This window comes from Peromyscus californicus, unplaced genomic scaffold, assembly GCF_007827085.1.
Source record: "Peromyscus californicus insignis strain IS unplaced genomic scaffold, ASM782708v3 Scaffold_11__1_contigs__length_118956290, whole genome shotgun sequence".
NCBI classification, from domain to species: Eukaryota; Metazoa; Chordata; class Mammalia; order Rodentia; family Cricetidae; genus Peromyscus; species Peromyscus californicus.
In genome coordinates this window covers 60,210,256-60,226,319 of record NW_026294402.1, presented here as the reverse complement: position 1 = coordinate 60,226,319, position 16,064 = coordinate 60,210,256, and the positions used below count along the sequence as shown (strand labels likewise).

General features: G+C 44.7%; 1 protein-coding gene across 1 annotated transcript in view; it reads right to left on the bottom strand.

Moving 5' to 3' along the window:
* Nucleotides 1-16,064, bottom strand: part of Mtfmt (mitochondrial methionyl-tRNA formyltransferase) — an 18,371-nt gene extending 2,307 nt beyond the window's left edge. The window contains 8 exon segments of the mRNA XM_052712480.1: nucleotides 2,147-2,229; nucleotides 3,139-3,217; nucleotides 6,769-6,860; nucleotides 10,362-10,437; nucleotides 11,616-11,718; nucleotides 12,525-12,647; nucleotides 14,662-14,871; nucleotides 15,822-16,064. Of these exon segments, the coding sequence (XP_052568440.1) occupies nucleotides 2,147-2,229; nucleotides 3,139-3,217; nucleotides 6,769-6,860; nucleotides 10,362-10,437; nucleotides 11,616-11,718; nucleotides 12,525-12,647; nucleotides 14,662-14,871; nucleotides 15,822-16,057 (1,002 nt within the window). The 5' untranslated portion in view covers nucleotides 16,058-16,064.

Genomic DNA, 16,064 nt, shown 5'->3' with positions numbered 1-16,064 from the left:
GAGAATGGAAGGAAGCTCAGAGGCCAGCTACCCTGGCATCTGCAGTGGAGAACAGAGACTGTCTCAGGTAAGGGGGACAGCAAAAACGGACACCCACGGGTTTCCTGACTTTCATGTGTGCTGGGGCATGCAAGTATCTGCACCCATACCCTACACACATACACTTTTTTTTTTTCCCCACTGAGACAGGGTTTCTCTGTATAACAGCTCTAGGGGTCCTGGAACTCACTCTGTAGACCAGGCTGACCTCAAACTCAAAGAGATCTGCCTGCCTCTGCCTCCCAAGTGCTGGGATTAAAGGTGTGCCACCACCTCCTAGCTTACACAAATATTTTTTTAAATTATTTTTAAAATTCCCTCTGGATATATGAGACAGATCAGTGAATAGAGGTGTTGGCTGCCAAGGCAGTTCATTTCTGGGATGCACACAGTGCAAAGAGAGAACCAATACCTAAAAGCAGTCCTCTAAGTACATCTGTGGGCTATTTTCTTGGTTGTTAATTGACGTTGGAGGGCTCACCCACTGTGGGCAGTACATCCCCAACCAAGCAGGCTTTGGTTGTATAAGGAAGGGAGCTAAGAGGCTGGGGAGTTCTGAGAGGAGATTGGGGTTCAGTCCCCAGCACCCACATGGCGGTTCACTACCATCTGTAACTCTAGTTGCAGGGGACCCAAAACCTTCTTCTGACCTGAGAGAGCATCAGGCATGCCCATGCAGGCGAAAGACTCATACATGTAAAATAGGAAGAAAGGAAGGAAGGGAGGGAAGGAAGGAGGAAACGGAGAGAAGGGAGGGAGGGGGGGAAGGAAGGAAGGAAGGAAGGGAGGGAGGGAAGGAGGAAACGGAGAGAAGGGAGGGAGTGGGGGAAGGAAGGAAGGAAGGAAGGAAGGAAGGAAGGAAGGAAGGAAGGGAGGGAGGGAAGGAGGAAACGGAGAGAAGGGAGGGAGGGGGGGAAGGAAGGAAGGAAGGAAGGAAGGAAGGAAGGAAGGAAGGAGGCAGGTAGCCGAGCATGAGAGAGAACAAGTCAGTAAGCAAGCAGCACTCCTCCACGGTCTCTGCCTCAGTTCCTGCCTCCAGCATCCTGCCTGGAGCGCCTGCTCCTATTTCCCTCAGTGACAGACGGCGATCTGGAAATGCAAGATGAAACACAGCCTTTCCTCCACAGCTGCTCTTTGGTCATGGTGCTTCCTCACGGCAACAGAACACGAGGAGGACCACGCTCTTGCTAACTCTGTCAAGGTTAAAGTGGGACTCATGCTGTGCAGTCATTCAAGCAGATGCTCTGATGACTGATATCAGATATCAGAGCTTATTAATCAAGTTAATTACTAAAAATCACTCTTTCAGAAATCTACCATTATGGGTAGCAATAATAAAATGTAATCAACTTTCAAAAATTATGCTGGAGATTCCACTTTTCTTAAGAAAATTGTCTATTAGCTTAATCTGAGAAGCCATAAAGTAAAATCTTAATGAAAATGGTGTCCTTTTTTAAAAAAATTTATTTATTATGTATATATGTCTGTAGGCCAGAAGAGAACACCAGATTTCTTTACAGATGGTTGTGAGTCACCATGTGGGTGCTGGAAATTGAACTCAGGACCTCTGGAAGAGCTGTCAGTGTTCTTAACCACTGAGCCATCTCTCCAGCCCCAAAATGGTATCTTAGTGTTCTATTGCTGTGAGGAGACACTATGACCAATGCAACTCTTAAAGCATTTAATTTAATGCTTGGTACTGGAGAAGTAGCTGATTCGCAACCAGAGAGAGACTCTGGGCCTGACACAGGCTTTTGAAACCTCAAAGCCCATCCCCATGACATACTTCCTCCAACAGGGCCACCCTCCTAATCCTATAGAAGAGTTCCAAGCATTCAAATATATAAGCTCATGAGGGCCATTCTCATTCCAACCACCACAAATGGTAAATGGAAAGCCTGGTATTTCCAATTGTACAGACCTGCAATTCCAACACTCAGAAGGCCGAGGCAGGAGGGTCAGTTTTAGACCAACCTGGGCTACACAGTGGAGTTCAAGGCTGGCCTAGGCTACTTAGTGAGACCTCATCTAAAAAGAAAAGGAAAAAGAAATACAAACTGCAGATTCAGTAAAACACCGACAGTATCCTGAGGCTGAAGTCACATACCTTGCAGTGAACCAGCAGCATCTGTGACTGTCTGTGATATACCACCGACCCTGGAGCCACAGCTTGTCCTGTTAATTTGGGATCTAACGGGGAGCGGGGAGAGGGGGGCAAGAGAAAGAGGGAAATAAATCACGGCACTTCTTAAACATCAAAAACATCTTCGTGGTTGGATATAACAGGTATGGCACTTGCAAGACCCTGGGCTCCATCTCCATCACGGACAACATTTTAAAAATGAACAAAAAAGAATCTTTACAGGTAGAACTAATGATGGGACGGACACACTTACTGAGGCCCCAACTCTGCAAAGCAAAACCTCCTGGAGCCAGGTGACCTGGCTACAGTATGGACCCAAAGGAAGTGCTCCACACAGGAGAGGCTCCAGTCCTCTGCTCCATCTCCCAGGGATCCCCTTCAGTGCTCAATCTGTCAGTTTAGTACTGTCATTTTGAGATTAACTGCCCAGCAGCGGAGTAACTCACAAGATGTTTCAGACTTACTCTGGTCCTTCCATTCCCCACAAGTGGGGACCTCCCACTGCCACTGGACTAGAATAGTGCCCCCTGCAGCCCACATTCCAGTTTATCTCATCCAGAGGATGCTGAGGGACCTCAGAAGGAACTGTAGGGTGAAATGCTGTCCTCTCTGTGCTCTGTCCATACATTTTCATTACAGTATTCACCAGCATGAAATCAACTGAGTCATTCCACAGCCCTCCAACCCTAATACAAGAGGACATAGAGCTAAAAGTAGGAGAGCAACGCTGCCGGCCAACTTCCTGGGTTCGTGTGATGACTGCATGAAAAAACACACAGGAATGGACGCTGCAAAGGTAAAGACTGTAAGGTGTTACCATTACTGCACTGAAAAAAACAAAACACAAATCCTTATGTCTAGTAAACATGGGAATATTAGAAATATGGGGAGGGGAACCTGACACATTTTTAAATGGACTGTAGTGAAAACAACTTGTCAGCTATTCAAGTCAGTACCTGCAAGGATGGAGCTGTTAACTTCTACTAGATCCAGAAGTTTAATGGTATTCTCCAACCAGAGTGTCTGCAATGGAACCTGCAATTGGAATGGAAGGATTCATGGAGGAATGCATTCAACTCCCAAGGCTTTTTGGACACTGCTGCATATTAATCTGCTCTGACTTTTCTTCCACGTTCAGAGGAACTGGACACACAATCACTAAATCTGCTGAAACAGAGCCTGAATATGACCCTCTGTATCATCTCTGTAGTATGTATAAGATCTTAAGTCTTATGCAAGTAGCCTTAATCTTTCCAATTAAACATTTATGCTCAGTATGAAAGCAAGAATTAAAGTATTTTGTTACAAGTTTTAGAAAGGGATAGTCTTTTATATTTTCACCACAAGAGGAAGCCACCATTAAGAGTTTGATGTGTACGTCCCCATACTATTCTCATTGCACCAAATGTTATTATTAAAAAACCTAGAGCATAGCTGTCGGTATGTGTCTCCTTCACCTGTGTGTACACAGCATCCTACCTGGAGAACTAATCATAGTTTATACAATAATACCTTTATAAAAGACATTTATTTTCAATTTCTTGCCATTTCAGATAGCAGTTTCTTGCTGCTGGTTTCTAAGTGGCAGTAAACAGCTTTGTGAAGCTGCCTGGCTCAGTGGGTGAAAACATTTGGCGTTAAGCCAGATGGCCTGAGTCCTATCTGATGGCCACACACGATGGAAAGAGAGAATCAATGTCTGAAAGCTGTCCAAGCTGTCCTCTGACCAACACATGCACGTCATGGTACACACAATAAATAAACAGACAGCTTTGTAAAGACACCTTAAAAAACTTACAAACTTTTTTTTTTTTTTTTTTTTTCTCCATGTAGTTTTGTTGCCTGTCCTGGATCACACCCTGTAGACCAGGGTGGCCTCGAACTCACAGAGATCCACCTGCCTCTGTCTCCTGAGTGCTGGGACTGATGGTAGAAAGTGTGCCTAATGCGGGCAAAGACACTGGTTCCACGCCCAGCCCTGGTGGGGGTTGGCAGAATCCAGCTACAAAAAGATTCCTCTGAGTCTAAGCAGGCATGGAGGTTCACACCTAAAACCCCAGCACTCAGGAGGATGAGGCAGAAGGATCTCCATGAGTCCAAGTCCACCCTGGACAAGAGTAAGATGCTGCCTTAAACAACTAAAACAAACAAAATGCGGAGCTGTCTATCTCTTATTAATTCATGAGAATTTTATACGTATTTCGGAAATTAGTCATTGAATTCTTGTACATGTTATAGATCTTTTTTCCAGTTTGACAACTTTGAGTCTCATGACTAGTCCCTTTTGCATGAGTAAGTTTTTAAATTTTTGTGGATTTATATTTACCAGTCTATTCTCACATGACTTCATTAGTTCATAACCATGTTTTTTTTTTTTTTTTTTTTTTTTTTTTTTGGTTTTTCGAGACAGGGTTTCTCTGTGTAGCTTTGCGCCTTTCCTGGAACTCGCTTTGGAGACCAGGCTGGCCTCGAACTCACAGAGATCCGCCTGGCTCTGCCTCCCGAGTGCTGGGATTAAAGGCGTGCGCCACCACCGCCCGGCTCATAACCATGTTTTAAAGAAAAGGCCAGCTTATACTTTAAGATATATGTAATTATAAAGTTATCCAACTGTGCTATTTTCCAGTCCTTGTGGTTTCATTCCTTCTGTGTGTAAATAAATACTTGACCCATCTTTGGTCTTCCTAAAATAAAAAGCATGCAACGTGAGTTTTACCTATTAACAAATTTCAAGTATATAATACTGTTAACTATATATTAACTGCGCATGTATACAGAACTTTTGTTTGTTGTTGTTGCTTGTTTGTTTGAGACAGGGTTTCTCTGTGTAGCTCTGGCTGTCTTGGAGCTCACTCTGTAGACCAGGCTGGCCTGGAACTCACAGAGATCTACCTGCCTCTGCTTCCTGGGGGCTGGGATTAAAGCTGTGCATCACCATGCTGGGCTTAGCAGTTTGATATAAAAAATGTAGAATGGAGAGAAGGCGCAGCATTAAGAGCACTAGCTGCTCTTCCAGAGGACCTGGGTTCAATTCCCAGCACCCATATGGTAGCTCACAACTGTCTATAACTCCAATCCCAGGAGATCCAATGCCCTCTTCTAGCTAACAAGAACACTAGGGACACATAACGGTACAAAAACATACATGCAGGCAAAATGCTTATATGCATAAAATAAAATAAAGACAGAGTTCTTGGGCCTCCATCTGAGACTAGAGAGATGGCTCAGTGGTTAGGAAAGCTTGCTGTGTAGTCATGAGGATGGGAGTTCGTATCCTAGAACGAATGGTCGTACATATACCCACACAACAAGTCTGAAATCTAGGAAACCTCTGTGACTCCAGCTCTGAAGCATCAGATGGCCTCTCCTGGTCTCTGTGCATTCACGGGCATGTGTACCTGAACACACATACTCAAATATGCAGACATACAAGTACACACATAAAGAAATTAAATAAATCTTAAAAAAAAGGGGGCTTCCACTGGCAAGGGCTATCCACTCACCCCAGTAGTACTATTTACTGGTTAATCCACTTTCCCCTCAGGTGAAATGCCATCTTTGCTACTTTAACACATTTACAATATAAACAAACACAACAAAAGTTGACTGAAGGTGTAATAAAAATCAACGTAACAGGAAATGATTTCTCTCAGTTTCTCCGAGTTCACCTATTTTCAGACTGTACGCTGATGCTGAATTTTAAAACATTATGTATATGTGTGGAAACAGGAGGATCTAGAGTTCAAGGCTGGTCTGGATTACACAGCGAGACTGTCAAAAAAAAAAAAAAAAAGCAAGCCAGCAACTATCAGTGACCCCAGCACTTAGAAGGTTAACGCAGGAGAATGCCTGAGTGTGAGGACAATGTGGGCTATACAGTGGGTTCCAAGTCAGCCTGGATCACAGCGTGAGACCTGACCGCCAAACAAACGAACAAATACAGGGCTAGAGATGACTTAGTGGCTAAGAGCAAGTACTGCTCGTGCAGGACTCGGACAACAGCAGGATATCCGAGAGGAGATCTGGTGAGGGTCCAGTAGGGATGATGTAGTGGAAGCCCGGGGCCCTGAACCAGACCAACAGCTCACTGCTGGGTGTAATGGCGTACACCTTTGATCCTAGCACTCAGGAGGCAAAGGCAAGCAGATCTCTATGAGTTCAAGGCCAGCCTGGTCTACAGAGTGAATTCCAGGACAGCCAGTGCTGTAACACAAAGAAACTCTGTCTTGGAAAAAACAAAGACAAAAACAACCACCACCAAAAAAATCTTCTTATAAAATACTGGCCAGAGGCAGAAAGATATACTAACTCTATCTAGATAGTGAGGAGACTTAAGGTCATTGCTTACTGACTAGTGACACCTAAGTTATTTATCTTGTTTTTATTCTCCTTGTCTATGACAAGGGATAATTAAACCTGGTTAGGAAATACTGCAGAATGTACATTTGAAAGCACTTTGTGAATTCCAAGGTCTCTATCAAAACTTAAAATTTAAAGTTTAAGAAAATTCCCCAGGTTTAGTTTATAAGACTCACTCCTAAGTAAAAACACCCAGAAAGGAAACAATATCCAACTTTTCAACTCACTATATCCCCAATGGCGAGGTGAAGTCTGAGCACTTGCTCTGAGGTCTGCTCCTCCCACTTGATGCAGTTGGTGCCAGCAGAAACCTTAGGGGCTGAGAGACAAGGGCAAGGATGAACAGGTTTCCGTGTTCATGACTGACAGTGAGGCTGGATTACAAGCAGAAGAGAATGTTCAACTTCGGCATATGTCTACAACTTGCTACAATATGAAGTAAAAGTAATTACACCTACTTTATAACCCCAGGGTAGAAAATACCCTTCTAACTATGACTCAAACTCCAGAGAGGGCAGGCAATATGGCTTAGCTTGCCTCCAAGTCTGACAACATGAGTTCAATTCCTGGAACCTCCACAGGAGGAGAACCAGCTCCTGAAAAGCATTCTCTGGCCACAGAGCCATGGCGCACACATCCGCCTTTGTACAGTGAATGAAGGGGACAATCAGCCCAGAGGTTACGTTAGACTACATAAAAACAAACGTTTTAGCAGACCGTGATGGTGCACACCTTTGATCCCAGCACTCTGGAGGCAGAGGCAGGCAGGTCTGTGAGTTTAAGGCCTGCCTGGTCTACATAGTGAGTTTCAGGACAGCCAAGGGGTGCATGGTGAGACCCTGTCTCAAAAAATAAAAATGGACAAATAAAATAAAGCAAGCATTTTTTTTTTTTTTTTTTTTTTTTTTTTTTTTTTTTTTGGTTTTTCGAGACAGGGTTTCTCTGTGTAGCTTTGCGCCTTTCCTGGAACTTGCTTTGGAGACCAGGCTGGCCTCGAACTCACAGAGATCCGCCTGGCTCTGCCTCCCGAGTGCTGGGATTAAAGGCGTGCGCCACCACCGCCCGGCAAAGCAAGCATTTTTAAAAGACAAAAATAAACAACATAAGTTAAAATTAAAACATGTCAAACTGAAAGAACATGCAGTTCATATTACAGAGCTAAACTTCAGTGTTATATAAAATACTCCTGATAAGTGAAAAGGAAAAAATGAAAATCCTGACAGAAAACTGGCCAACAGTAAGGTTCCTCCCTGGAAAAGGGAATAAAAAGCATACAAATTCTCCATAAACACATAAAATATCATCAACGTCACTCACAGGAATAATGCACATCAAAACCACTCCAATATTTTATTCACTCCTTTTCTGAGAAAGGGTTTTACTATGTAGCCTAGGTTGGCCTTGAACTGGAGATCTGCCTGCCTCTGCTTCCTGGGATTAGAGGGATGCACCACCACACTCGACTCCAGTCTCCTCTGCTGATTAGGAAGCATCATGTGCATAAAGTGATGGAAGACTGGAAACCCTTAATGGGAATCTGCTGAATAAATTAGGACAGATCCACACAACCAGAACTTCTGCTCATAAAACAAAAACAAAAGAGCAGCGCCTGGAGAGACGCTCACTGCTTTAGAGAACTTGTTGCTTTTTCGTTACCCACACGGTGGTTTACAACCCCAGTTCCAGAAAACCCTCTTTTTTAATTTATTTTATTTTTTCCGAGACAGGGTTTCTCTGTGTAGCTTTGGAGACTGTCCTGGATCTCGCTCTGTAGACCAGGCTGGCCTCGAACTCAAGAGATCTGCCTGGCTTTGCCTCCTAAGTGCTGGGATTAAAGGCATACCGCCGCCCAGCCGGAGTACCCTCTTTTGACACTGTCCACGTTTGGTGCCCACACATACACATATGCAGCAAAAAAATGACTCATACACATAAAATAAAAAAAAAATAAATCTTTTTTTAAAAAAGAGAAAAATCTAAGGAAGTGGTGTCAAAGATGTATTGTTAAGAGAAAAAATCAATAAAAAATAAATATATTAATAAATAACATAAAGATAGTAAATTTTTTGTTGTTGTTTTTGTTTTGTTTTGTTTTTTTGGGACAGGGTTTCTCTGTGTAGCCCTGAATGTCCTGGAACTCACTCTGTAGCCCAGGCTGGCCTCGAACTCAGAGATCCACCTGCTTCTGCCTCCCGAGTGTTGGGATTAAAGGCGTGCGCCACCACTGTCAAGCTGGTAATTTTTTTATTAAATAAACAAAGCAGGCCAAGTGCAGTGTCACACACCTGTAATTTCAGAACTTGGGGGATAAAGGCGGGGGATCAGGAGTCTAATGTCATCCTGAACTACACAGCAAGTTGAAAGTCAGACTGGGCTACATAAGTGTCTCAAAAGCTAAACTTGGAAACAACAAAGCGAAGAGAAAGACAACAGTAACTGGACCCTAAGGCAGTCTTGTCCTAACTCAGAGGCATTTCTGTAACGATTTGGTCCAGACTTCAGCACCGTGAAGCGTTCCACTGGAGCTGCACCTCAAGCTCTTTTTATGTTAAAGACATTGTTTTTGCAAAAACTACATTTTTAGGTGTGATGGTACATGCCTATAATTCCAGCATTTGGGAGGCTGAGGCAGGAGAATGGATGTGATTTCTAAGCTACCCTGGGCAAGACTCTGTCTCAAAACAAAAACAAAAAGGAAACCCAAAACACACCAAAAACTGTACATGTTTTGGTGACTAATTAGGATTATACTAGCAAAAAACGACGATTCAAGCAGTCTTGAAAATGTGTTTCTTGGATCCTAGTTTTGTGTGTGTATGTTTTAACAGATAAAGATTTTTGGACATTTAGGAAAACCTGTATGGAGTAGATATTAGACACTACCAGGACATGTTCAATGCCTTTGTTTTTCTGGGTTTTTATTATTATTATTATTTTATTTATTTATTTTTGATTTTTTCGAGACAGGGTTTCTCTGTGTGGCTTTGCGCCTTTCCTGGAACTTACTCTGTAGCCCAGGCTGGCCTCGAACTCACAGAGATCCACCTGGCTCTGCCTCCTGAGTGCTGGGATTAAAGGCGTGTGCCACCACCGCCTGGCTTTTTTTTTTTTTTTTCCTAAATTTATTTATCTTTATTTTATGTCCATTGGTGTTGGTACCCCAGGAACTGGAGTTAAAGATAGTTGTGAGCTGCCATGTGGGTGCTGGAAATTGAACCTGGGTCCTCTGGAAGAGCAGCCAGTGCTCTTAACTACTGAGCCATCTCTCCAGCCCCCGCCCCATTTTTTTTAAAGGATTAAAAAATTTTATTTTCATTTTATACATATAGATGTTTTGCGCGCATGTATGTCTCTTTGTGGATTACATCCATGTAGTGCTCACACAGGCCAGAAAAGGACATCGGATATCCTGGGACTAGAGTTACAGATGGTTGTGAGCTGCCGTATTGGTGCTGGGTGTCTAACCTAGTTCCTCTGCAAGAGCAACCAGTGCTCTTAAGCACTGAGCCATCTCTCCAAGAAGTGCATGCTAATGAAATTGGAGATGAACTTCATCATTATACTTGCAAATGAGCAATCAGAATTTAAGATATATACACTAAATATCCACACAGAAAGATACGAGGCAAACAGGTGCTAAATACTGCTCAAAATAAAAAGCTGGGGGAATGCTGAAGACGAAGCTATGGCTAAGGGGGAGAGCTTAACCAGCATTCTATGGGAAAGCACACACAAGACGGTGATGGAGTCGGAGCCTTCAGTCACCACACTGCAAATGAAACCTTTACAAGAGGTGAAAGCGTCTGTGGCTTGCACTCACCATATGTCACTCCCTCGGCTGGTTGTGGCCTTCCATTGTTCAGACTTTCAGGCAAACTTTTCAAAACCGAAATGAGCTACAAATACAAAGAGAGAGAGCACAGAATATATTCAACAGAACAAGGCAGAAATATCACAGTTCAGTGCCATGAAGTACCTGTCCCAGCAAAATAGGGGGTAAAACTGACTTCACTTGTAAGGGTGTGTGCAAATGGGTGGCTACAGCAAGCTACTCTGAGGAGCACAGGCACCAGACTGCTTCCAAACAGTGTTAGACTGTGCCTGGCTGCACAAGCTCTCACTATCAGGCTGTCTGTGCAGAGCAGCTAAGACTCTCACCCTTCACAAGGCAGCGGGCCTCAGAGGAACACGTTCCAGTCCTATCCCCATAACCTGCTGGTGCTCTCATTCTGGAAAAGTTCTCTGGCTTGTCTTTACCTCTCAATGTTGTGTCTGTGAGATGAGTGACAGCAACAATTACCTCAGAGGTTTGTTGGGAGGGTGCAAAGGAAAATTCACTGAGTATCTAGAACAGTCTTGATAAATGGTACCCACCATAAAAAGTCACTTCCAAGGGAATGCCCAGAATAGGAAGTACTAAGCATAAGCTGGGAAATGAACAGATTCCTAGGGTGTGGCTGCTAGCTGAGTGAGAGAAGTGGGCAAGGGTGTGTCTAAGAGAGCAGAGAGAGGGCACCTGAGAAGAATAAACTAACTACCTCACTATGAAATGAAGGGACCACTGCAGACGGCCTGTTTTATTTGAGAGCTTTTATTAAGTACCCACTCTGCAATCCTCAATGGTCACAAATACTGAGCCAACTTTCAGGAAGCGAGGGACAGGAACCATTTTGCTGGTTGTTAAGAGAGAATCTCATTACCCTGGCTGACTTGGAGCTCATGATTCTCCTGCCTCAGCCTCCTGAGTGTGAGATTACAGGTGAATATAACCACGTTTGGTCCCAATCTCAGTCCTGATCTCTCTCTCTCATGTTATTTACAGCGTGTACATGAACTCATGTGAATGTCAGAGGACTTTCAGGAGTTCTTCTCTTCCACCATGTGGGTCCTGGAGACTGAACTCAGGTCATCAGGCTTGGTGGCAAGCGCCTTCCCTGCTGAGCCGTCCCACTTCTGTGTCCCCTCCCTGCTACCAATGAAGCTTAAAAATTACAAGTCATCAGATCGTTTCCCCTCATATTGCTGAAGAAGCCTTCCAAATGAATGAGAAGCAGGGTGGGGTGGGGGACTGTACCATGTTGGCACCGAGTTTTGACAACACTGCTTCCAATTCCTTTGATGTGCTCTTGGGAGGCACCGGGATGGTTTCCTGCTTGAGAATTGGGCCTATATCAAACCTAGCAAGGGAAAAAAACAAAAACAAAAACAGAAGCAGCCAACATTTGTTGAGACCAATATATTTGTCTACATAGCACAAAGACAGCTTATTGCAGGCTCCTAACCTAACTGTTAGTCACTCCGGTTTGAGGTCACCCTGGAATATATAAGACATTTACTCAAAAGTAAGGTCAAGCAAGTGTGGTTGCAAATACTTTTAATCCTAGCATTTGGGAAGCAGATACAGATGGGTATCTGAGTTTGAGGTCAGCCTAGTCTACACAGTGAGTTTTAGGCCAGCTAGGAATACACAAAGACTCTATCTGAAAAATAAAATAAAATAAAAACCCAACAAAAAAATAAACTAACAAACAAACAAAAAACAAGCTCCAAATCCATCTGTCATTTATATTACTTAATAGAAAATCAGGTGTTTAGAGCCAGTCAGTGGTGGTGCATGCCTTTAATCCCAGCACTCAAAAGGCAGAGGCTGGCAGATCTCTGTGAGTTTGAGGCCAACCTGGTCTACAAAGTGAGTTCCAGGACAGCCAGGACTGTTACACAGAGAAACTCTGTCTTCAAAAACCAAAAAAGGGAAAAAAAAAAAATCCAGGTGTTAATAATTGCAATGACCAATTACAAGGACTTTAAAGAGACTATGTGCATCTCAAAGGCATGATTCTTATGTTAGAAATCAGGAATACTCAGAGCAACTACAAAAGCAAAGGGTGGCACTGGGAATCACCCAAGTTAACACACTCCAACCATTCTCCCAACCACCAAGGCCAGACAGACTGACGACAAAATTTACATTAATAAGCTTTACCTTTTAGGTCTAACTTGCATAATTGTTACTCCAGTGACCGTGTCTCCATGAAGCACTGTATGGATTATTGGGGCAGGACCACGCCACCTCGGGAGGCAACTGGGATGTACATTCAATATGCCACTGAGTTAGAAAAGGTGGAAAGTAGTGTGGGAATTAGTTATTACTACCAAACTAATATGCACTTTTATCATTAAACTTGCCAAGAGCCTGGTGTGGTGGTACATATTAATCCTAACACTTAGAAAGCTGAGGCAGGAGAACTGTCATGAGTTCCAGGTCAGCCTGTGACACAGATTGAGACCCTGTTTCAAAACAATCATCAACCCCAAAACACCTAACAGCTTAATCACCTAAACTACATAACCTATAGGGTTAAAGGCGCACAATCTTGAGGTTTGTATCCCCTAAAACAAAGCCAGAGGTGAGTTCACTCTCATCATAAGCAACCAAAGAAACTTAATCGAAAACAAGCAAAGGCTGAAGAGAGAGGTGAGCGGTTAAGAGTACCTTTTGAGAGGACCAGAGTTCCGGTTCCCAGCACTCCACACAGTGGTTTGAAATCATCCCTAACTCCAGTTTCAGGGAATCTGACACCAGGCACATACATGTTAATGCAAGAAAAACACTCATATTTATCTATGCAAAAAATTTTAAATTAAAAAACTGCCAGGCAGTGGTGGCACACACCTTTAATCATAGCACTCGAGAGGCAGAGACAGACGGATCTCTGTGAGTTCGAGGCAAGTCTGGTCTATAGTATGAGTTCCAGGACAGCCAGGGCTGTTACACAGAGGAACCCTGTCTGGGGGTGGGTGGGAATGGGGGATGGGGCGACCGACGACACACACCAAACCAACCAAACAAAAAAGGATACATTATGAAATATGTGTCATCATGAAATATCCCTATTCAAACATTCTGTTGGTGTAATTTACACAAGTTCAGACAGCGATCACATCACGAGGCCATACCATTTTATGGAGCAGCATCATATACACTATCTACTGTTGACTGAAATGCCATCAAAAACACGAAGAGCTTTCCAGGTAAAGGGAACAGTACAGAGATTTTATTTAACTTTTTTTCTTCTCAGCTGCTGACTCCTGAGTGCTGAGATTGAAGGAATGCGTACATGTTTGGCATGTATAGAGACCTTGAGGAAAGAAAGTCTGCCTCTGCCCCCAAGAGTGCTGGGATTAAAGGCGTGTGCAGGGCCAGAGATCTTAAAGGCAGAACGTGCTCGCCCTGTTCAAGGGATGGCATGGCAAGCTCAGCTGGTGTAGAATGAGTCAGGAGAAGCCACAGCATCCACAGAGGACCAATGGAGGTTCTGATGGGCTGACACAGGGCTTTGACTCTTATTCTGGGTGAGACTGCAAGCTACCAGAGGAGCCTCACAGCACCGTGACATGGTCTGACAGATCCTTCACAGGCATCGCTGTGGATGCTGGGTTGGCAAAACACCGACAGGGCCAAGGACAAAAGCAGAAACCAGCTAGGAGGTGACTGCAGTACCACGGGCAGGAGTGGAAGCCGGGCAGGTAATGAGACCCACCAGAATCTTCGGGTTGTTGAAGGCAGAGCCATGAGGATTTCAGAGTGGACTGGATGTGGGACACAGGGTAACTGGAGAATGACTCTGATGGCTGGGGCCCAAACAACCAGATAAAGATCTGCAGAGGTGTTGAGCCTCTTCAGAGAGAGACGCCTAGGAGACATCCAAGCAGAGCTGTGGACAAGGTGACCCTGGAGTTCAGTGAGAGTTGGGCGGGGGCTGTTAACACATACATGAAACCTATAGGAGGCCAGATGAAAGTCAAGGAGTAACAAAGAGCTTAACATAGTTGATGTTTTGTGCCAAAAAATAAAATCTTATTTTAAAAGAAGACAGCAGAAAAAAGTTTAATCTGGGCATGGTGGCGCACACCTTTAATCTCAGGACTCGGGAGGCAGAAGCAGGCGGATCTCTTGAGTTTGAGGCCAGCCTGGTCTACATAGTAAGTTCCAGGACAGCCAGAGCTACATAGAGTGAGACCCTGTCTGGAAAAGATAAATAAGAGAAAAAAAGAAAGGTACTAGACCCATTCATAAAGACATGATCTCTACACTGTTTTTCCTTATAAATAAAACTTACTAGGGAAATTTAAGAATAAGAGCCTCACTCAAAAGTCGGCCAAAGGAAGCCACTACTCCAACGTCGTATTCTCCGGATCCCACATCAGGCCACTCGTACACCGGGAGCTGGGACTGTACAGCATATTGCTTCACGGGCAGTCCTTTGGGGGACAGTGAAGGCACTGTGACAACCTCCAGTCTTTCAATTAACTTTTCTTCTTTGTTGTCTCTGAATTAGAAAGAGTAGAGAAAAATGCAACAGTGTTGAGCAGCTCAAAGCTAAACTACCTCATGCACAGCAAAGTTATTTTTATAATTAAACTCATGACACATAATTGTTTAAATTTTAAATAATTAAAATAATTAAAACTAGTGCAACCAACAAATGGGGTTTTTCTAAAAATGGGGTTTAACTAAAAAAATAAACTTTATGGGGCTGGAAAGCTGGCTCAGTGGGTAAGAGCACTGACTGCTCTTCCTTTGCCTGTCACTCCAGCTCCAGGGAATCTGGCACCCCCTTCCAGCCTCCATCGGCACCAGCAAGGACATGCTCAGAGACACACACATACAAATAAATTTTAAGAATGAATCTTATTTAAAAAGAGAAATAAGTATTTGTAGGGAGGTAGAGAATGAAGGTGACAGAACTGGGGGAGGGGGAAATGCTAGGAAACGGGAATGATAAATAAACCAAACCACCTTAAGCTAGGAGGGACGTGGGGTAATGGATAGACATATCAGACTTCCAGGAAAGGCTGAATTACAAATAACGTTCTCCCTAGTGGACACGGTTTGTTACATCTCATACACACTATACGTATACGGAACTGTTCTTAGAAATGTATTCATTTGAAAACGGTTCGTTTGGAGGCTGTTCAGCCCTGTAAAACACGGGCGTGCAGAAGGGTAAGGAACTGGGGCGCAGCACCACCGGGAAGGGACGAACTTTGGAGTCACAGCCCATTTTGGCGAACCAGCCCTGCTCACGGCCTTAGGCACTGGCGGGGCCTCTCCAAGCCCGGGTTCCCACGCGCAGGTGAAGGGCCTGCTCGCGGGGGACTGGAGGAGCTCCGCGGGCCTGGACCTGACGGCAACGCCTTCCCGGGACCCCGCCACCCTCGCTACCCTGGGGTCGCCGCCGAGGTTCGCCGTCGGGACCCCGCCGCCCCGGCCCGGTACCTGGCGGCGTGCAGAGCCCGCAGCGTCTCCGTGGCAAAGTGGTCGGTGCCGAGGAACAGCACCCTCCAGGGCGGCTTCTCGCGGACTCGGGAGCCTCGGCTGTCCTTCCCGCCCGAGGATCCGCCGAGCCCGGCCGGTGACTGACACGAGCAGCGAGGCCGCCTTCCCGCCCGCTGCGGGCCCCAGCAGCGCCGAACCAAGAGCATCACCTCCGCCCAGCGGCCCACCACGCGCATGCGTGCC